Source organism: Glossina fuscipes, unplaced genomic scaffold (genome assembly GCF_014805625.2).
Source record: "Glossina fuscipes isolate IAEA_lab_2018 unplaced genomic scaffold, Yale_Gfus_2 26, whole genome shotgun sequence".
Lineage (NCBI taxonomy): Eukaryota > Metazoa > Arthropoda > Insecta > Diptera > Glossinidae > Glossina > Glossina fuscipes.
Genome location: NW_023998421.1, coordinates 1 through 23,567, shown reverse-complemented (window position 1 = coordinate 23,567; position 23,567 = coordinate 1). Strand labels below are relative to the sequence as shown.

General features: G+C 32.0%; 2 protein-coding genes across 4 annotated transcripts in view; one reads left to right on the top strand and one right to left on the bottom strand.

The window, feature by feature from the left end:
- Window positions 1-7,292, bottom strand: part of LOC119635489 (probable G-protein coupled receptor CG31760) — a 32,100-nt gene extending 24,808 nt beyond the window's left edge. Inside the window, exon 1 of one of the 3 annotated variants that reach the window (XM_038030311.1) lies at window positions 6,663-7,292. The gene's annotated coding sequence lies outside the window, so the exon portion shown is untranslated. Of the gene's footprint in view, window positions 1-6,442; window positions 6,453-6,662 lie in introns of those variants that run through there. The other 2 variants (XM_038030310.1, XM_038030312.1) reach the window with 2 other exon arrangements.
- Window positions 7,293-10,941: 3,649 nt separating this feature from the next.
- LOC119635400 (gustatory and pheromone receptor 33a) lies at window positions 10,942-12,542 on the top strand. Its single transcript, XM_038030209.1, has 5 exons — window positions 10,942-10,971; window positions 11,044-11,471; window positions 11,525-11,854; window positions 11,919-12,384; window positions 12,459-12,542. The coding sequence occupies exons 1-5, from the start codon at window positions 10,942-10,944 to the stop codon at window positions 12,540-12,542; spliced, it is 1,338 nt and encodes a 445-aa protein (XP_037886137.1).
- Window positions 12,543-23,567: the final 11,025 nt, after the last annotated feature.

The following is a 23,567-nucleotide window of genomic DNA, read 5'->3' as shown; positions in this document are numbered from 1 at the left end:
TGTTGTATTATAACCAAAATGATCGAATAGCTGAACTAATCGAACTGGTGCTCTCATTTGTTTTTTTTTTTTAATGTAAATTTACGTAAATTCAGGAAAAATTATTCTTTAGGTAATGAAATCTGTTGTTAGTTGCTTGTCTATAAGCAGACAAACTGCAAAGGAAAATAATTTTAAAAATCAATTAAATATAAATTTAGACAAATATTGCATTATATTACATCTGAGTTGTTTTTAAATTTTTGAATTTTTCCCCTCTCATCTTAAGAAAATAATTAGTTTTTAAAAATTGTCGATTCAAATTTAACAATCAATTTGAAACATGTTTGTAACTATTCAACCATCTACACTGAGATGGGAAATTATAATATATTTACGTTCATCTACTCGGACCCGACTGAATGATACATGAAATACAAAGCGTGCACACAGAGAAGGCATTGTTGTCGAATTTCAGGTAAAGCGTTTCGAGTTGCCTTTAAAACAACGAATACTCAATTTAGTCGCATTAATTCTATTAAAGAAAATACTTTCATTTTCAATTTGATGCCTTTATCAATGTCGATATAAATGTATGCAGATATGTCGGTCTATGTTTGCGTAAACGTAATCTTTCTGAGAGAAATTCAATTATTTTCGTTATAATTAAATGTTCATAAGCGAGTTGCTTTTAGGCATATATTTAAGAAATTTAACGAAGATATGATAAGCGAAATAGTCTTACGTTCTGACATTTTGTATAATGTACGTATTTTTAAATTAATATTCACGCACAAAAGAAATCCTTTACAAACATTATATCCTTAGTAAGGAATTTTTTTTTTTTTTACTTTGCTCCGTTTGTGATGATAGATAATGGAAAGTTGAAATTGTGCTCGAAGCTGCTTGTGAATTTGTCTTTTTTCTCTTCTTTTTTTTTTTTTTTCTGTTTTAGTTTTCATGAAAGTTGTCGTTCATTCTTTTGTCAGCGTTACTTTAGTGGTTTCATGGATGATATATTACAAGTGTTGGTTGCGTACTTGCTCAGGCAAGTAATTTTCCCGCGAAAGTTAAAATACGTTAACTTTATCATTTCACTTGCAAGAGCCAGAAATTTTCTTGTAAAATATAAATATTGTTGATTAGCATGAGATTTTTAAACATCAATAATTTTATAAATTTTCTTTTGTCCGTCCGACTGACGGCTTATTTTAAGATAAAACTTTGAAAGTTTCTACCGAAATTCTTGACGCAGTTTTATTGGTCAACTCTTGTAAAACGGGAAATAACTGTTAACAATACCGACGAGAAAAAATAATTTTACAAAGTAATTAAAAATTTCAAAATATTTCACTTTAGCATTTACAAACATAGAGCGGAAGTTTATCAAAAACTTAACCAGAACAATTTTCAAGGTCTTTGAAAGCTTAAATTTAATATTTGTCTCGGTCGACTTGCCATGTCATTATAATCAATAAAAGATTAAATGAAGTATTCGGTATCTAAAATTGTCCGTAAGGCATATATATATTTTTTTTACTTGGTTTGATTATTTTTTATGTTTCAGGACAAGCGATACTACATACACTTATACATATATACATGGGTACAGGCTTAAAGATAAGTAGTTCTTGAGAAAAAATGAAAGAGATTTTTTTTTTTTTGCTCTTAAGCTGTTACTTTGTTTACAATTGCCGTGCGCCGTGTATCTGTCACTTTTTTACGTTTATTCTTTAAACAGTAATTCTTTTCTTATAATTGACTTTTATTATATTTAAACTTTTCTTTCATTTTTCTTTAATTGCACCGGCCTTTCGTATTTTCTAATATTGAGAGATTCTTTATATTTTATTTCATTCCGCTGACAATGATTAATTGAATTTGAATAGGTAAGATCACAATCTGGTTAGTTGACTCGTTTCTTTTCAAACGTAATGGGGAAATAATTCTATTCAAATTTCATGCAGTTGAAAAATTAGACTTTGGAAGAGCATATGGAAACGATGAGCAAGAGCTGCATTGATATTTTAGTCCCATGGGCTCCGAAAAATTCGTCTCAATTAATGTAAATATCTATTTCTCAGAATACTCTATAACAGACATACTATTTTCTTGTACATTCCTTCCTCCTGTATAACATGCCTTCACATTTGTCCGCCATAAGTCAAATAACAAAGGCTAAGCATGTGAAAGAAAAAATCATGATCATGAGAATCGATCACACTTGATCATCGGACAAAATCACATTCAATCAGCAAAGTGTTCGCCGACAAATCCTGCTATTTTTTAACGACAGTCTGGTTACATCCCTAGGATAGCAATTTAATTTTAATCTGACTTTTGATAACTAAATTTGAAGTTGATATCTTAATTTTTGCGATCAGGAGAGAGCCAACAACATACACCACATAGACACCCAGACGTGGCTAAATCAATTCAGAATTTCACGCTGGTCAAGAACATATATATATTGTCTCTGAAGCTTCTTTTTTTGTGTTACATACATTTCGAATAAAAATAAAGTGAATATACACCCATCCTCCAGAGGTGAGTGTAAAAAGTAAAACAAGTTTATTAATATTTCGCTTTCCATATATAAAAAAATCAATTCCTTTTTTCGTAAAAAATATCCTTTAAGTCCTTCTGTTAACTTCTGATTAACTTCTGATCAGTGTATATAAATAAAGTTTACCTTATAAGCAACAAAATAAATTATCCTTTACTTTTGTTTTCCTTTAATACTTTTTACACATTATGCTACGATTAAATGTTTAAAGGTGAAAAGATAACGTGAACGTTAAAATAAATATAGCTTATTGGTATTTTTTTTTTTTTTTTTTTGCAAAGCAGACTTAAGCTACTTTCAAAATAAACTGCTCATAACTGGTAATTCATTGTTCTGTTCTTGATAAGTCAACATGCGTGGCTACCACAACTCAAAAGATGATAATTTGCATACAGTAAATGAGGGAATAAACCATTAAGCAGCAATTATCATTTGGCAAGAAATTATATTTCATAAAAATTACAATCATTGCATTGATGGTACAGGTTGTACGAAGATTGTGCGAACGAATATAACACGCAGAAGCGCTTAAGATAAACCTAGATTACACCGATCGTTTCAGAAAATGATTCTAAGCCTGTCTGTCCACATGTCCATCTGACACCCGTCTATATAAATTTGTGTTCAAGTTACATGTCGCAATTTTTGAGATAGTTCGATGAAATCTGACTGACATGCGTTGACTCTAGGACGAACGGTTTTGAAAATGGTTTGGATCGGTCCATTTTTTTGATCAGTCCCTATATATATGGACCTATTTTGAAAAGTCATTGTATTGAAAAGAAAAATTTCTCGACACACATAAGCGGTGCGGGGTATAATAATTGTTTTATCTCTTTTACAGTTGCATAAATATATTAGGAAAAGAAGTTTATTAAATTTTAAATCTTGTAGCTCATCCTAAACTTTCAATATTTATGTTATCTTTCAAAGCTTACGAAATGTATATGAAATATCATATTAATTGAATATAAACTAAATTATTTAAAAATATTTGAATTTGTAATGTTTGTGTGAAAATATTTTCATATAAATTTTCATCAAATAAGAAAATCTTTGAAAATGAATATTTATTTGATATTCTTTGCAATATTCCTGAATTAAGAGAATTTTTGATTCTAGGAATATTTAAACATTTAATAGCCAGTTTACAAAAACAAAGAAATAATATTTTTATGTCATGTTGAGCATAACGTGAACGTTAAAATAGCATTATCATGCGTGTACATATATTATTCTGTACACATACAAGAGTAAGATAAACTTTGGTTTACATTTGTAACACCTAAAAATATGCAACCGATTTATACAGGGATTTTTATTGAGAGTACTTTTAGCCGAGCTTCGTATTTTAATAACTCAGGTTTGGCTATTGTATCGTCTTACTAAAATCGTAAGCATTTTATTATTATAATACATTTTTTTGACTCTGCAGCGAATAAGATCATCCCTCGCATAACAAGATTAATTCGTACTGCACGGCATTGAGCTCGTGTTATACGAAACCTTTTATACCCTACATCACTTATGGTACAAGTTATATTATATACTTAGTGCGGTCGTATGCAACAGAAGGACTTAAGATGGACATACCTTTCATTATACCGATCGATTCAGCATCACAATCTAAATTAATCTAATCCTGTCTGTCCACATGTTGATCTGATACCTGTCCATGTAAATTAACGTTCAAGCTACAGCTCACAATTTTTGAGATATTTTGATGAAATGTGGTATAGTGAGGAACGCTATTCCAAATGGTTCGGATCGGTCCACTTTTTCGACCACTTCCCATATAACGCCATATTCTGAAAAGTCGTTATATGGAAAATAATTCTAATTTTCAAAATTTTTCGGCAAAAGTGGCTAAGTAGTAGTATTTCGGCATTCTAATTTGCTATGAAAACTTTGGGAACATTTTGAACCCCCTCTTACATAGCGAAAACTGAAGTTCACACGACGAAAAGAGTATGATATTCAATGCTTCGCAATGAAAATTACATCATAATAATAATTTAAGATAAAAAAATTAACTGTGGTAAATTTGGACGATCTCGGCCCATGTTTTGTATTCTACCATAATAACGATTTTCATGAAAATTGATCCTTCGTAGAGCAGAAAAGTCTAAGTTTTAATATGTGGCGACGAAAATTGGTCCATAATAGTAATTTCAAGCGAAAATGAACTCTACAAAATTTGGATCATTTGGACCTCCATTTTAGGATCCTGTCCTATGTAAAGATTAAATTTGTACTACATTATGTTGCGTTTTGAGCCACCTTCCCCATAAATGCGCACACGAAAAATATGCCTTCATATAGAAACAAAATATAATTTTTGTGTTAGACAATATGGTGTGAGATATTTTTGGTCATGCTTAACCGACAATAATGTTCTTACTTGTTTTTCGTGTTCTTTTCAATATCACCAATCACTAGTGGCGAAAGTGAAAAGGATGATGAGGAGCCGCAGCCTAATGAATGTATGCCTTATCGGTAAATGTTATGCCTTTAGCCACTAAACATTCTCTATATTCAGAACCGAAGTAAACTATGCTGTGCTTGAGATTTGAACCCGTTAACGCGGATTAGGTAGACGCGATTCTTATCTACTCGGCTATGTGTCAGCCTATGGAAAGTGGTCCGAAAAATATATCAATTTCGGTCCAAGTTGAGCATAGCAAATGTCTATATTAAAAACCTATTATGAACAAATTTTTAACAGAAAAGATTAAAAAAGAAATCTGATTATCATTATATTGTAAAAGCTTCTTTCAATCAAATTTGTCAAATTGATTAAACCTATCAAAAGATTCACTTCTTCATTGATATTAAAATTTGCAAATTTTTTTCTTACGACGAGTTTTTTATAAATGTGCGTTATATGTAGGGCGAGTGTAAAAGTAATCCAATTTCATTCTTTTTAAAACTTGGCCGAAAACATATAACATATTTTCTCAGACAATTTTAAATCGGTTGAATTGACTGTTACCTTAAACCTGCCTACACCTCCAAAATATTCTCTTTTAAGGCATAATAAGAGGAAATATTGCGGCCATATAAAAAATCATTATTAAGAAACGGAATTTATCAAGTAAGCCTCTCCCGGGAATGACATTATTTCTGCAGCTTTGTACCATTCAGTACTATCTAAAAATCATAAGCGTCTATTAACAGTGTTGCCACATATGTGACAGATTGGAGTTTTATTGAGCGACGTAATGTACATATATGCCATAGAGTTAATTTTATCGATCATTTTTCTCTTGACAGTAGCAGTGGGAATCCTGCCCCTATCGAATATAATGTGTGTCTGGTGTAAATATCTGCTTGAGATTTTGAGTAATCAATGTTTGTCTTAAAGTGAACGCAACAATCTTCGTAGCACTTTTTATGAATGCTATTAAAGCCTAATTAGTTAATGCTAAATGGTTGCTAAGCCAAGTTAAATCTTTATTAGTTAACGCTAAACGGTCGTTAAAAGCCAAATATAATGGTAATTTTAAGATGAAAATTCCTAAAGTTTATTTCATAGCAATAAAAATGTTGCGAAAAATACGCAGTTATAATCGAATATCCTCTGTAAGCTAACATCATCAAGTGTGAAAGAATTAAGAGATTAAGAAATAAAATTGAAAATGAAAACCCGATTTTACAGACAATTAATTTTCGCATTAAGAAGAAAAGCTAAAGCAACAAACAGTCAAAATAGTGAGTGGTTGTGTTAGTACTATTTTAAAACAAACCCTATGTAAAACACATAAGTGAATATACGTTAAATTGATCGCTTAAATATTTAGTTGAACACGCAAAACGATTACGTATATGGCTTACATAAAAAAAAAAAAAAAAAAAAAAAAAAAAAAAAAAAATTAAAGGAAAGGAAATTTTCATTACCAACAGCAACCTGTAATGAAAAGAAATTAAAGAAAAAAGAAGAAAAAGCAAATTATGAAACACGAGCTCCCTCCGTATGAATGAGTTCCCAACCTATAAGAAATAAACATGTGTGCATCTCTGTGCATATTTGTTGTTATTATTGTTTTCCCGTTGCTACTGATGTCTTGTTTTTAAATATCTTTTCTTTCTCTATTCAACGTTTTATTACGAATTTTACCTTCTCGTGGAGGCACACATACAAGCGTGTTTTATTTATGTTTTCTTTTCAATTTCTTTTCTTCTATGATATGAACGCTTCATATATTTTTACCGTGAATCATGTTGCTGCACTTGTTTCAATCTTCGGCATACGCTATCCCTCTTCTCTTCCGCGTCTTATCATTTGCATGTTTGCATAACAATTTCATGTAGAACATTTTGGGAGGTTTTTCCAAAACACAAAAAAAAAAAATTGATTTCCCTTTTAATTTTAATCAGACTTAATGAACAAAAAATAAAGGAATTTTTTTTAATTTATTTCTCAGTAGTGCATCGCCAGTCCGAATAATTTCATTGAAAGTATTTATTTCGTGTTTTTTTTTTTTCATTTCAAGGACTCGATTTGTTTTACTCGTTCCATTTCGTACTGATATAATATGTGGGTGGTTTGGCGGTGAAATGAGCGCACATATATACTTAAGTCAATATATTGTGTACTACTGTCTGGTATGCCTTCAATCATTTAATGCTTTTCTCATTCGATTAGTAATTGAATGAATGGTCAAACACTTCACTCGTCATATGACTTTCATAACTTTTTATGTACTTTTTTAATATACTTTTCCTTAAACGAATTTTTATATCAATTTTATAATAAAAAAAAAAAAAAGAAAGAAAGAATTTCAAATAATGTTTTTATTCTTTTTATTTATTTCTGTTTTTTTTTTTTTGTTTTTATATTAAATATCAAAATCCTTACAATCACATAACGTTTCTTATACCTTCAACTTTCACTTTACATTCTAGCATTTGTGTGTATTGTTATTATTATTATTATTATTATTATTGTTGTTGTTTTCTTGCTACGGACAAGTTGTATCTTTCCTATCCATTTAATCCGCAACTACGTCTGCTGTTATTGAAATTCCACCACGAACTGAACGAACTGATTGCTAATTGTCCAGTTAACTTAAATATATTTCGCTTTTGGACAGTTCGGCAAAGGTTTTATTTACATAGGGCTAAAAGTTCAACTATTCACTTATGGTATACGCATACCTTTCAACTTAGATAGTGTCTATGAAATCCTTCGGTGCATTAATTGAACATACAGTTCAACGCACACGCATAAATTCTCTTAGTTGCTCATCTCTCACTTTGGGAGATGTTATGCTATACACGAGAATGTTAGTTTGTTTAGTTCGTCCTCTTGATGGCCAGTGCATAAAAGGAGTATATTTAAATTCTTCAAAGGATGCTTCTACAATTTTGCGCCTATGGAAACCTATATTATTGAGCAGAAATATTCATTTCAAATGAGATCACAATCTTGTGAAATTTTGTGTTTAAATAATGCTCCTCTGACAGAAGAAGAATACTTTGCTCAAGTTTTCTGCTAAAGAGAAGAAAACTCTTTTTGTGGTGAGAACTTTTACAAAATTAAATATTACTGTAGTTTTGAGTCACTTGGAAAACAAACTCTCAAATCAACCAAAACTTGAGAGATCTCAAATAAATGGAGATTTCCATTTATATGTTCAATTAAATCCAATTTATACAAGCGTTTTATCGCTTTTTTGACAATTTTGACAATTATATTGACAAACACACGACAATCGCCTAAAGATCCTTCTATTTTATGTCCTACATTACTTCTTGCACAGGTTACATTAAGTTTATTTCCATAAAGAATTAAGATGGATGCATCGTTGATTACATCGCTCGTTCGAATCATTTTCCGAACTTAAACTTGTCTGTCCGTCCGCCCAGATATTTTTGCGTTTACCGAGAATTTTTTAAAATATTTTGACAAAATTTGATATGTAGGTAGGTGTTGCCCATAAATGGACTTTATTGAATCCAACCATTCTTATGACGACTCCCCATATAACGGCTTCCTTTGAAAAAGTTTGCATATGAAAAATTTTGTAATTTTCAAAATTACGCGACAAACATCTTTGAGTAATAGTATCTCAACATATTGAAATGATGCCCGCATGAGTAGCCGAGTTAGGTAAGAGGAGGAGCGGTTGCCAAGACAGTGTTTGCGGATTTAATTCTCAGAGCGGTAGTGGAGTTTACTTTAGTCATAGCTATGGAGTAAAGGCATAACACTTATCAAAGGTTCACACATTCAAGGGCTACGCCCACCACTTTCCTATTCCTTTCTTTCTTTCTCTTTTCTCACGCGTTACGTGATAGAGGACAGAGGACATTTCCTGAGTAAGTTTTTATTTGGTAAATACGTCTAACTTTTGAGATTTTTTCTAAAGCAAATTTCTTCCTAAAACTAAACTACCAACCAAATTTGGGCCAAGTATTTTCTCCAATAAAGTCTTCTTTTTAGTACTATAATTTAAAAATAGGTGAAGACGCAGAAAGTCCCTTAAAATTAATATTGAATTTTCTGAAATAAAACGATGTAGGGCTTTTGGACTATCAAGACCCCCATGAAAAGTATGCTTCCACATGAAAACAAGGCGTAATTTTTGCTATTTTCTTACGAAAATATATGAAGAATTGCATTGGAGACGAAGCATGATAGGATATAGTTTGCCTTGTCTGATCATGATGGGTTGATATGTTTTGTCCTAATTTTGAGAGTTACCCACGTAATAATTTTGATAATAATCTTATAATAGTAATTAATGAAAACAATGATAAAAAAAATATTGTAAATGCACTTTAATGTAAGATAACTGATGCGCGACTTTATCTCTTCGCTTTCAACCCTTTCCGTTTCATCATTCTGCTTTGAGCTTTTGACTATCATATCCTGATACGCAAACAACTCGTACAAGTTGTTGTTTTATCTTTTATGATTATTTAATATGCCTAAGACGCGATGTTTATATATTCACCACTTTTGGGCTCTCATTTCCTGAATCTCTTTCTTTCTCTATGCTCCTTTCCACCATAGCATAAAAGCTTTTGCAAACACCTGTAGTGTCTTAACAACTTTAAGGCGGCATTTTATGAAAGAGTTGCCGCATATTTTTCTGCTTGAACCTTTTCGTACATTGGCTTTCGTCCCTTTAACGTAAGCTTTGCGGAAATGTTTAAAGTCCTTTATTCTTCTGCAAAATCTTTAAATGCAAATTTATTGTAATCTTTATAATATAATGAGTAAAAATGAAACTAAATTAAAAATCTCTCTGATTACTAAAAACCATTTTAAAGAGTTTTTCAAAGCAACTTTTAAAAATTGTTTTCTAAAATCCTCGGAATTACGTGTTATTGCTTGTAGAAATAAGTTCAATTTTTCCGAAATTTCATTTTGATATAACTTAGATATTGACGTTCGCGTGGAATAAGCTGTTGTTCAGTAAAGAGATGGATGCCCGCATGCACCATTTCCCTCATTGCATGTTAAATAAACAATTTCCTTGAAATGGTCAATTTTTAATTGGGCAAAAGAAAAAACTAAAAACTTAGTTACGCGCCCAATATTGTCAACCGCTAGTCAAAACTTTTTTCTTTTTTTTATGCAGAATATGGATACCATAAGAACAAATCTACTGAATCTAAGTTCATTTTAGGACAATGAAAACACTAGTCGAACAGTTAAGAAATGACACATTAAGATTAATTTTAATCGGAAAGAGTTCTGCGCAGTTTAGAGACTACAGCAAGGGCAACATATTCCAATTCAGTGCTGGTGATATTTCCCTAGCAACTTTTCTCATATACGTTCTCAAGGTAAAAAATTTCTGGTTGAGTTGAGTTAGGTTTTATTGCTAGCATTTCGTCTTTGGCGAGGAAATTGTTTGGTTGCGCAATACCGCGCAATACACTATACAAACTCTATAAAGGTTGCGTATGTCAATTACCTTCAGGATGTATATAGAATTCTTTTTTTAAATATATGAGGAACGGAGTCGGAATCGGCTCTTTGAGACCCATGGTAATCTTTAGGTTTTGATTACCGTAAAAAATCGGAAAGGTTTTCTGAAAAATTCAAAGACTTGTATTTTCTCGAAGCATTATTTGAACACGCTTTTGTGAATGCTTTCGTGTCTTCATGACTTGAACAGATGGCCTTTGCCGTTATTAATTAACAAAAACGTGTTCGCTTTCGCAAAACAATTATAAATAATTGAAAGTATTAATGGTTTTAATAAATGAATTGCTTCCTATTGTAGATGGAAAAAATTGAGATAAGATCGCAAGTGGAAGTTCTTAACTGAGACATGCTTTATGGCCACATAAGCAGCTCAACTCTTCCATCAGCAGTATGTCATGAATTAATTAATGTTCGCATACGTATATCAAAAACCGACATAAAAAAAAAAAAAAAAATGGATAAAGGACTATTGACACTGTCGTGGGTAAGAATGAAAAACAATCAATTAATTAAATTTGAAAGAACATATTTTTTGTATAAAATTGCGATTTTCCAGATTTATGGCGTTTCACCTTGGAATATCAACACAAGCTCCTCTTGCTGCACTATTCTCGATTATGGTCAAATGCTGATTATGTTATTTTTTTATCTAACCTGTTATGCTTTAATTAATTTTGGCTTCTTTGGCATTTATCAGTTGCCTGATTGTAATGGTTTCTGTCGTCTGGGAAATCAATTATTTTTACATCTTGGTTGTTTATTATACTTAACAACACAATTATTAGCAATGAAATGTCGGAAAAAATTTTGCAAAAAATTTGAACAAACCCTTATTAATATCGATAAAAGTCTGGAAACATGCCAACTAGACGAAAGAGGAGAAATGAGCATGAATAAGGATGAAAGTTTTTATTTTTTGTACAAGATTATCATAACTTTTGGCTTAATAATGTTGCTAATTTATGAAGTCAGACAGTTAACATAGTATGTATGGAGTTTGTGAAGAGCTCTTATAATGAAATTTATTTTAATTACAGTTTTTATGGTCAATGGTTTTTCATACCTTTAATGGTTACAACTTATCCCTATTCAGCAGCCACTGTTATGTTGTTACAATTTGCTTATTATGTTTATGAGATTTCTAAACGTCACCAAACAATAAATCACTTTTTGGAGCAAATCAATCGAGGCATTAATAAAACCCCTAAGGGCATCACACTAGAGATATTCAATATCGAAACTGAATTGCAAATTGCTTCAAGCGAAAATGTGCAATTAAATGAACGACATGTGAAGCAAACTACTCATCGTAGTGAGGAGAATGATTATAATGACGATTCTATGCAATCTTTAGAGTCAAGAACGAAGTGGTAGAATTTCAGCATAATTATTTCTTTGATCTATTCTCATATGTGCTTTATATTGTTGCAGTTATGCCACAACTGCTTCACTCACTAAATTGTTTAAATTGTTTGATAGCGTACTTTCGTTAAGTGTCCTCACCAACAACGAGTACGGTCCACATTGTGTTCCATATATGAGTGCAAGCTTTGTCATTACAATTTTTTGCATTTTCTTTCAAATCAAGATCTATCATGTGGTGGGTGGTAAGAGTCGTTTACTTGACTACATCGTTTTCATGTATTTGTTATGGAGTTTCGTTACCATGTTGGTGACCTATATAGTTTTATGTTTATGCTGCAATGCCAGCGGCGAAGCTAAACAAACCGCTGTGATTGTTCAAGAGATAATGCGAAAACGACCGGCCTTTATGCTCGGCGCTGATGGTAACTACAACGAAATGAAGTCATTTTTGCTGCAATCCTTACACTGGAAAGAATACTTTCAGTATAATGCCATTGGTTTGTTTCCCTTGGATTACACTTTAATATTTACGGTGAGAAGAAAAAAACAGGAAAAAAAAAAAAACGGAATTCTTGGTTATTACTTTACCACTTTTTATACTTGCAGATGATTAGCGCAGCAACGTCTTATTTGATTGTGCTCCTGCAAGTTGACATTAGTTCTATACTTCAAACCGAAGGTTTACTATAAAATCAACGAGAATTTCCAAGAGTTTCCTGCCTGTTAAGAAACCATAATTGAATACAATTTCATAGAATTATTGCATTTTGATTTCCTTCTTCGCTTTAGACTTCGTCATCGTAGTTGTGTCAATAAATGTTAGTACAGTGTATTAAACGGTGTTTAAACATGCGAAAAAAGTAACAGTATTTTAAAATCATTTTTATATATCGTTACTTTGTCGATCTACGGAAATGAAACAAAATGCTGTCCGATGGTTCTCGATCATAATTTAAATATTTTACTCGATAGCAATTGTCATTCGCCAGTAAGAAAAATGCATATTTTTAATCGGCAGCTGTTAACTTTCGACTCGTGACAGCGAGCCCATAATTCACACCTATCGAATTGACTTGATCTACTTTGCTCGGTATTGAGAACCATAAATCGGTCATAGAGTTTATCAAGATGTTTTTCGTAGTATAACATGGTTTTCAAGTTTTGACAAAGTTGCTGCCGTCAGATGGAATGAAATGAAATAGATTTCGATCCGACGAAAGCAACATCAGAATGTTGTGCATGAATAGTATATCTCTATGCACAATGTTCTCATATGGAACCAAAAAAAAAAAAAGAAAAGCTTTCCAACAAGACCCAAGTAGACAAATAATGAGTAGTAAATTGCTACAGATATTGATTTAAAAAGTGTTGAGATTTAAAAATTTTCCAAAAACATTTCTAGAGTCATTAACTCGCAGGTTTTATTAAACGATATAAAATTCAATGTTTTTGTCTGCCCTTCAATCAACTTTCCTTTTATAAAATCTAGCGAATGTGCATTCGAGTACCAACTATTCACACAACTCAGGATCTTTTGGAAGAAACTAAAAATCGTTGTCTAAGTTCTTGCTGTACTTCAAGAGAGGATGTAACTAGATCCACATGATGCCGAATTATGCTGTGACTACTGTGTGGAAGAGTGCTGTCGTTGAACATTGTGCCCTAGCATAAGTTAGTCTTCTACAGCCTACATTACATAATTCTTGCCGGTGATTTGTGACCGATGATGAACAACGGGATAAGTTATAAAGTGCAACAAACACCCGATGCGATTGGGAGAAAGAATGGGCATAGTAAGCACATTACCATAAGAAACTGCCTATCTTCAGTGGGCTTCTAGCGAAATTTCCTATCATTTCGCCCATGCGATTATAAATTGTATTAGTGTAAGTAACGCTACGTTTCTTACATTTAAAACTCTGGAGAAATCCGAATTCCGTACGTTTAGTGAACATTGCTGATTAATAAACAAAAATAGCGTTTCAACCAAGCATTGGCTTGAAAAATATGATGACAGGTCTTCTGCGTTAAAAGTAACAATTTGTGTGAGGTTTGCTGATTTTAAACGGAATCCCATGAACGATCAAAACAGCTCGTTATACCGCAATCCTAAAAGTTATTCTTAAGAATCCAATACAGAAGTTACAAAAGATAGCTGACGTCGTCAAGTTATCGAAAGGTGGTATATATTCAACCTTTTGCACGAAAGTTTTCACGTGTTGATTTGGGTAGCGTTTCCTCTCGGCGCAACAAATGCACCATGTCACGATCGCGAAATTGTTTGAACCGCATAATGCAGATCTGTTCACCAGCCACCACTATCCGTTCACAAAGATCGCTTTAAGAAAAATCATTTGGAGCAAAAGCCTCTATATGAGGTCATTGAGGAAACTTGAGCTTATCTTAGGTGCTTTGATAAACTTCTCCATGAAAATAACATAGCAATGCTAACAAAGTTTTGGGGTAATTGCATCCCTCTACGTTGAGAAATAAGATCGCATTTTGCTAAATGGAAAATTGAATTTTTTTACTTAGCCCCGGAAATTCTTGAACAATATATTACATGCTTTTTAAAGTTTAGGATTCTGAATTGGTTTAAGCATGTTCGTGCACCCCTCCCCCTGCCTTTTTCTTCATACTCTTATCCTTCGAAAAGCTTCCAATGGAGCATTAAAATTCAACTAGAAAAATGCCCCTCGTTCGGTCATGGAAATACGCAGAATAGCTGATATTTGAAAAGAATCAGATGGATTTTGAGAGTGAAGCGTCCAAGTTTAAATGAACTCTTTTTACATCAAAAATGCCATTCTATACCATAATATCGCTTTACAATCCCACTGTAATCATTCACTTATTTTTATTACATTGAACATCCGTTCGAAATGCATTCCTTTTTATTATGTATCTCACCATGATTCGTTCACATTTTACTTTCAATATTTTCCATGCCTGAACATATTTATTGTTTTGCTTGCTCCGGAAACTTTTGACTATTTCCAATTTTCCGCAATTAAATTCCAAGTTTCGTTTCCTGTTTCTCCATATAAGAGTCCTTATTGCTTATCGTCTATCGCTATGTTTGACACAAGAAATTATGGTACATTAAGATTTTGTTTTTTTCTAAAGTATAGTCATAAAATTCCGCACAAGTATGTAAGAAATTTGTATTTGATTTGATTTTTCTTCGATCGATTATTACATCAAAACGAAAGAAAGATTTTTGAAATTTTGTTTAATATAAGGCAATTATTACAAGAGGAAGTAAATTCAACAACAAGATTTACATAGAGGTTTACATGAAGAAATATTTAATGAGATATTCTTTGCAAAACATTGCAGACGGTTTTTATTTACATCGCAAGTGTTCCATGTTAACTAAGATCTTAACTTAAGAAGCCTGTGTGTACATGATTCCGTTGCTTTATTGTCTTATTAAAGACAAAGCGTTATTAGTTGGCGAGTACAAGTCAGTTTGAAATTCCAAAACACATATACATACACACATTAATGTAGATTAGTAGCAAGTGTAGTAAGTTAATAAAAATAACTTTTCGTACGTATACGATAACATATGTGGAGTACATTACTTGCAGCTGCTGTCGCAAAAAGTTTTATGATATTTTATTGTTTCCTTTCAAGCAATCTTCGTTAACTGCGTTGGCTGATAAAGCGCATAGTTAGGCTTACTCAATGAAGAATTTTATGAAATTTTTGATTTAATTAAAAGCTTTTTTATTAAACTTATCATCATATGACTTAAAGACGTGACTTGATTCTACGAAGTGATAAATCGGCGTGAACATAATGGACAGTGTATGTGATATACCTGACAGACATTAATAGATAGAAATAGTTTTTTTTAAATATTACGCAATATCTTAAATATTGCGTTTTCCGGAATGCGAAGTTTATTGTGACAATGATTCAATCCAACGCTCATAGAACCCATGTCTATCATCCTATGAACTAATTGAGTGAAGTGTTTATAAAAATTTTGATCACGTTTTCACTTGAAAAAGTCATTTACTGTGGAAAATTAGTACAATATAAATTAAACAAAATAGTCGCCATCATTTTCTATAACATTTTACAAAGAATGCTCTTGGCAACATGACGATATTATGCCGAAGGAACTTTAATTATATTGGTTTGGCAGCGATTTACCCACCGATTCATTTTCGGACTTCTTCAGCATTTCGAAACAGCTTGTCAGCCAAGCCATGCTCTACCGCTCTGAACAAGTTGTAACCAGGAGCCGCCATATCTGGCAAGTATGCTGGCTATGACAGAACTTCCCATTCGAGCTGCAACAGTGCAACCTGGACAACTCTTGCAACAAGTGAAAGAATTGCATTTTTAGCGAATCCGTGTCGTCACTTTTTAACCCTTGAAACTAAAACTGGCAATTGGAATATGATGGAGCAGCATCATCGTAAGCGTCTGAATGTGTTTGGTGAGCTTCGACCCAAGATTTCGTAAAATAAACAACACAAGCAATGAATTTGGAACAAGAAGAACTTTGAGCGCTCCATGATTAACGTCGGCCTACGCTGAATAAATCACTAATATTAATGAAAAATTGTTATTTTATATAGAGGAAGGTCAAAACAATTGAATTCAACCGTTATGTACACTAGTATTTCTCATTTGTTTATAATTTTTAACTGTAGAAGTCGTTGATCAAAATTTTCGCAAACGCGTAATAAACAATAGGTATATTAAATATATATATTGCGAGCTTTTAACTTTAAGCCCAGAATCATGCTACAAAATCTCATCTCATACTGGTATTAACTTTTTTCACAATTAATTTTTAAATAATTTTTTTTTTTTTGAAAAACTAAAATAATTTTATGATTCATACGCAATCATTTTCAAAACCTTTATTACTTGATAATTACACAGACGCAGTCAGACAAACGCATACAAATCCATACATAAACACACACGCATATACATCTTAATAATCAATACCACAACGTGGTTTTGCTATTGCAAATATTTTTAAACAATAAATAACGCACGAAACAAAGGCAGAAATTTTTGCAGATCAATAAATTTCGTAGCAGTCGATCGTTACACGTTCAGTGTTAATACACCAAGCGGTAGTTTAGTTAATCGTAATGTAATTAAAAAAAAAAATAAAAAAAAAACAGAGAAAAAATCTTAAATCCATGTGAACAATATTTTGAAAATAATTATTAATTATCTTATTTGCATAAATGATAGCAATTTTTGATCAATTGTTGAATATGAATGAAACAATTAAAACATTATAAACGTAATAATATCAATAAGCAAATAAGCAAACAATAAAAGTAACGCAAATTATGCTTCACAATCCGAAACCAACTTGTACAAACTTTCAAGAACATCCTCTAAATGATTGTGCGATGAAAGTTAATAATAACGCTTTCGCTACGGATGCAAATCTTTTGCTTTTAAACAACCTTAACAACAACCTTAACGCCGCTGAAGATGTAAAAGTTCGTAAAAATATCTCTACTAGAAACTTAATGAACACTAAACGAATTTGGAAAGTACCATGGTTTTTATTATGTATATGTGTTCTGCAGGTAAATGTTAAGTACATATAAAAGGAAAATTTTATATACTATTTTTATATTGTTTTATACACAACACCACTTGTGGTACAAAGTTATATTAAGTTTGTGCGGCGGTATGCTATATCCAGAAGGGCTTGAGATGGAACCATCTTTTCTTACACCAATTTGAGCTAATCTTTCGGCCCGTTTATCTGTCCGTTTTGCATTTGTAATTTCGTACACGTTTGACAAATAATTCCAATCCGATTATTTTTTCGAACACTTTCCATATAATGCTTTGTTTGGAAATAGTTATATGAATAGTTGTGTGGTGGTGGTGTAGCGGCCCACTATAGATTCTTTAGTTGTTTATTTTCACATTAATAACAGACAATCGTGCTTGAATAAAAATGTATAGGTCTTGAATAAAAATGTATAGTTCGTCCTTTCTTTTCATTATCAAAATTGAAGAATATTTTACAAATACTTTCGGAAATTTTGATGAGCTCAGATAGACGCAAGAACAAAATTGGATCTGTTTAAAAGCAGATAAAAAGACAGAAATGGCCCACGGCCCACTTTTAAATATCCTATATCACCCTACAATTATTCATATAACAATTTTAAAAATGGAAAGTAGTCTAATCGGAAGAATTTTTAATAGCGTTTGACCTCGGGCCAAAAGACGCCCATGTTAAAAATTTTACTGAAATATATCAAAAATTGCCACTTGTAGGTTGAACATCAGGAAATAACAAGGACAGATGGAGAGACAAGCTTCAGAAATTGATTCGATCATTTCAATAGAACGGGGATCTGTCTAAACTCCTTCTGGGTGTTGCATCCATCTGCATAAACTTAATGTACCCTTTTACAAGTAGTGTACGGTACAATTTTCAATTATTCCCTTGAATCTCACAAGACACTGTGCCTCTGGCGGCATGGTGGCATCTCCAGGAATCGTCGCATGGCCTCTTATAAAAACGCATATCTCGATTAAGATTAATGTTTATAGTAAAGTCGTCCAGTAATCTTTCTCGCATTTGTGTCTCTGCCAGACTGTTTTCATTTGATTAGCTCCCCTAAGTTCTACATGTTCGATCCGATATCTGCATTTTGAAAATTTCAACAGACAAACGAGCAAGAGCTTATAAAAATACAAAATCTTTACTGAGTACACGAATGTTTGCTACCTACAACATTCAAGTGTGGCACTTTTACAAACAACTTCAATAATCTAACGTTAAGCAAAAGAAAAACATTGAGTCGTCCAATCTAAATAAAGAGCTCAAAATAACAGCGTTTGCAAGAATAAATTAATGAATGAAAAAAATGAACACGAGAGTTTTCTCCATTTGTGAAAACTCAATGTTACGTTATTTAAAATGTATAGCGTAAGCAATTAAACGAATTTTTCTTTTTGAAGGAAAACAAAACAAGAACAAATTTAACAAAAGCTAAACAGGAAGTTTTTCTAGAGATAATTAAAAAAAAAAAAAGAAAAGTGATTCCTATCAAAAGCAAAAGTCTTGCTTTATGTAGAGGGCCGAAAGGATTTGAATGTTTCGATATTAAAATTTCAGGCGTAGCCGCACTGAGACCAAACGACACAAATGTCTCCATTTTTCAATGCGAAAGTAACTTAAACAAACTATGAAAGTTTCATGCAGTTTTACTGGCGACAAAATAAATATTTTTTTTTTCAGAAAATTACTGTAAAAAAGGTGTTATTACGTGCAAAGCTCTTCAAATAAATAAATTGCAAGCAAACCATAAATTAGAGAGGTTTGCAGAGGTTTTTTTTTCTCTTAAAAACAAGTAAAAGCACTATAGTCTGCCACTGCTTCCTCCAAGACCACCTGATAGGTTTTCATGTAAGCAGTTTTCATAATAAAGCGTTACAGAGGCCGAGATAGCGGCCGAGATAGTGGTCAAATTCGAACCGTTTTCAATCGTATTCATTCATTCACTCATTCAATCAAAACAAGTCAGTGTACCAAACCCCATCAAAATGTCTATAAAAATACGGTCGGGAGATTGAATAAAAGAACGCAGACGGAGAGACTGACAGACAAGCTTACATCTATCCGTAATAAAAGGCGAGATTTGTCTCAAGTCCTTCTGGATATTATACACATTCGGACAATGTTAATCTAGCCTTGTCCCACAAGCGGTGTAGGTTAAAAAACGCTCCGAAAGTTATTTTAAAGAAAAAAAAAAAAATGGTTTAGACAAGTTTCCTTTCGTTGCTATGAAAACCACATATAAGTACGCTATTAAAGAGAGACCTTGACAAAGCGTGCGGTAAGATATTGTTGTCTATTATTGCTTCATTATTATGTGTAATATTTAATGGAAAAATCTTTGCATAAAAACAGTTTTAACTATAAAATGTGAAAAAAAAGAAATCCAATGAGTAAAAAAAGTCATCAAAGCTCAATCATTTGGAAATTTTTATGTAATATAAAGTTTGAAAAAAAGTATAGAAATTTTTATACACTACATCGATTTAAAATTGCTGACATGTTTAAGCACCAATATTGTCATAACTTGTGTTATATCTTTTAACATAACAGCGATTTATTGCTCAATTATGTCCAAAAGTGTCAATAAATGTTATTCGAAGAATTCTTGACTACAAATATATATAAGGTAAAGTTGCGTTAGACTTATATTACTATAGCATATAATATAATTGTTCGATTGCATTAGCCACTCTTCTGAAATAAAAGTATACTAATTTCTTCATTCCGTATGTGACATGGGCAGACATTCATCAGAGCTTCTGTAAAATATATCTGCCCGACCTTCCACTCATCACCTCTTAAAGAATTTATGTGAGTCCTGTGCTTTGCATTTTGAACTGAAGATTTTTTTTTTAACATTTTATGAAAAATTTTTCAAATGTAGTTGAAATTTATAATAAAAATAATGCAATATAAGCATCCCTGAAAGCCATTTAAAGTTTTTATCTAAAAATTTTCATATTTTTTTCAATGACACGCCCATAACCACACCAACGCCTAATGTTTATTGAAGTGATAGGTATTCAAGAGTGGCTGTAAGACGGATACAAGTTTTTTATATATTTTTTTTGTTGTTGTTTATCAACAGATATGGCAAATGATATGCCTGACCACAAATTATTGCACATCTATAGATACATTTTTCTGACATATTGCATAGAGGTTTGTAAGTCCCAAAATGATGTCGATGAATCCATCAAAACGTCAACGGAATGGGTATGTCAGAAAAAACTAAATAACAAGAGAGGCTAAGAAAATTTTCGAAATAAAAGGTAGTAGGTATCTTAAAAACTTTTGGTGTTTCTATGTCATCAATAACAGTAGTAGCGCTGCTAACTACTTGCCTTTTCGTTCTTATTACATGTGCGCAAAAATTCTGTTAATAGTTTCTTGATATGACGTCAAGGATTTGCAAAACAAAAGCAACTTTTTGTTTTTAACTAAATGCGCGCTATATAAATATATATATATATAAGTATATTTATATATATATATAAATGCATATGTACGAAAAGAAAACTAAAGACTAGGTAGTTTTGCTTACAGAGAAAAAGAAGAAAAGAAAGCTGAAGACTAGATAGTTTTGCTTACAGAGGGTTTTGTGTAACGAAAGGCGATCATCTATGTGACAGACAGTCTGAGGTTGTTACGGAATCAGGCACACTTCACTACAATTTGACGAAAATTTTCTATACTAACTAAAACAAGCAGAAGCGCTATAGTCGGCCATGGTCCATCATCAAATACTCTACACAATCTGACAGTTGCACATGTGACGACTTTTCACGATAAAGCGGTGTATGGGAAGTGACCAAAAAGTAGTCGGATCCGAACCATTTTCAATGAGGTCGGTCCTTGGGCCAAAGCACCAAAGAGTATATCAAATTTCAACCAAAATAATTTCTCAAAAATTGCAACCTGTAGGTTAAACACAAGACTACAAAGCAGAATAGGCAAACAGAAGGACAGACCAATTTAACTCTATACAGAAAGTCATTCTGAGTCTATAGCCGTAATAAGATGAGTTTTTCTCAATTTCTTCCGGGTGCACGAACTTAATATGCATTTATACCGTAAGTGGTGCAAAGGTATAAAAAGTGATATTATAAGAATAATTTATCTTTATTTAATTTACTATATTTTCATACATATATATAAAAAATATTTCATGCGATTTTTCACATCTCACATGGGTTATTGTAACAAGCGCATAACCTATTCATTTTATATGGATTGTTACCTAGAATAGTTCAGGCTTACGCTCTATAATGTTTTTATTTTAATTGTCATATGATACGTAAAGTAAACATATAGTAAACATATGAATACTTCAAATATTAAGGACTTTAATCTTAACTCACACAATTTTTGTGCATTAGCATAATCTATGCGAGCCCAAGAATGTGGAAATTGTGTGCAATAAGGCCCTTAAAGTAAAGTCCAGTAAACGACATATATTCGAATTTTTCAAGAGAAACAAGATAGAAGAGGTAGTAAGAGTTATTAGTATTCAAAGAAGACGAGTTCCCGCAAAAAAGGGAACAATAGGGGAAAAAAGAAAGTCAGTGAGTCTAATTAAGATCGGTTACATTTATTATTCCTTTGTCGGCAGTTCGGCTGTCAGTTGGTTTTTCCCCTCTTCTAAATATATATATATACAATATTTTAGTGTGTTATAGTTCAACAAATACTACCCCTACTTAACAATCAATTTTACAATCATGTTGTCATGTTGTCAATAAGAACGCTATCTTTCTTGGCAACTCCTAAAAATAATATTCACTTCCATCAAGCGCACAATGATGATTAGCTTAATAGGAGATATTTGCACAAATTCGATAGATATTTGTACCAGATTTGAGATCAATATTATAAACTTAGAAGTTTATTTTGTTTATCTACTGCGACTATAATCTTATTGTGAACTTTGACCTCTTGAGAATTCTGCCAATTCCTATCGGAGGTGTACGGAAGGGGGAGATGGAAAGTTAAGTAAAATAATTTTTTTTTTTTTCTTCGTTTTCCTATAGAAAATTTTCTTTTTTTATTTATTGAATCTTTCAATGAATATAAAAAGTTTAGAATTTTTCAATATAAAATAAACGATGAACGAAAACATGTGATATTTGCTACCTAATCTGCGGTTTTTTTTCGTATATACTATATATACTATTTTATGTATACCATAGCGCATATTCACTTACAAACACAAGATTGTATGCAGTTATGCTTTATAAGCCTTTGATACAGTGTGAGGTCATATGAAGAATACATTAGAAGAATTTTTGCCCACACCGGTAATGGGACCGAAAGAGCTGAGAAATCTAGTTTACAGCTCTACTACCAAAAGTCCCTGAGATATTTACTACATCTTATTTTGCAACATTTCTTAGCGCCTCTTGTCGCTGTTGTTGTTCTCTGTAGTGCCATCTACAAGCATAGAAACTCTTTGCTCTCTACTTAATGGTAAATCAAATAAATAATCATTTACAACCTGTAGCTACGTCAAGTGACATTGATATGCCATGATTTGGATGCGTTTACAACAGATTAAACAAGTGATGATATCAAGTAATGACTGTCACCACATAAAAATGTGAAGCATATGCATATGCATATTTATTTGCAATCCATTGAAAACTTAAGTGACCCAGTTGCCAGACATAAGCAATAAATATGTCATATATTTGTAGAATATTTTCATATGTTAAATGAAAAGCAAAGCAAAATCATATCATACATGCAAACGATGTTACCGATGAATAGCGGCGGTAATGCTGAGCTTGTTACATGAAATGCATAAATGAATTAGTGCATAATCGATTTACCACAAACCCTTTAACCAAAAGCCAAACATGTAATTCAATCCGAATATATTTAGAAAATATGAAAAATGATTGCAAATTATTATATTTTGTTTTTTGTAACAATTAAGTATAAAGTATTAAATTTCGATTTGCTTGTGCTTATCATGAGGTAGCATTTTTTTGTTTTTCTGATATATCGAACACATTAAATTGACGTAATTATTATTATCTTTTTTGTAATATCGTTTAAACGTAAGGTCATCAGAACAATGAACGATATTCTGAAATTGTTTCGCTCCTTATAATTAAAACAAGTCAAAAGACTATAGTTGGCCA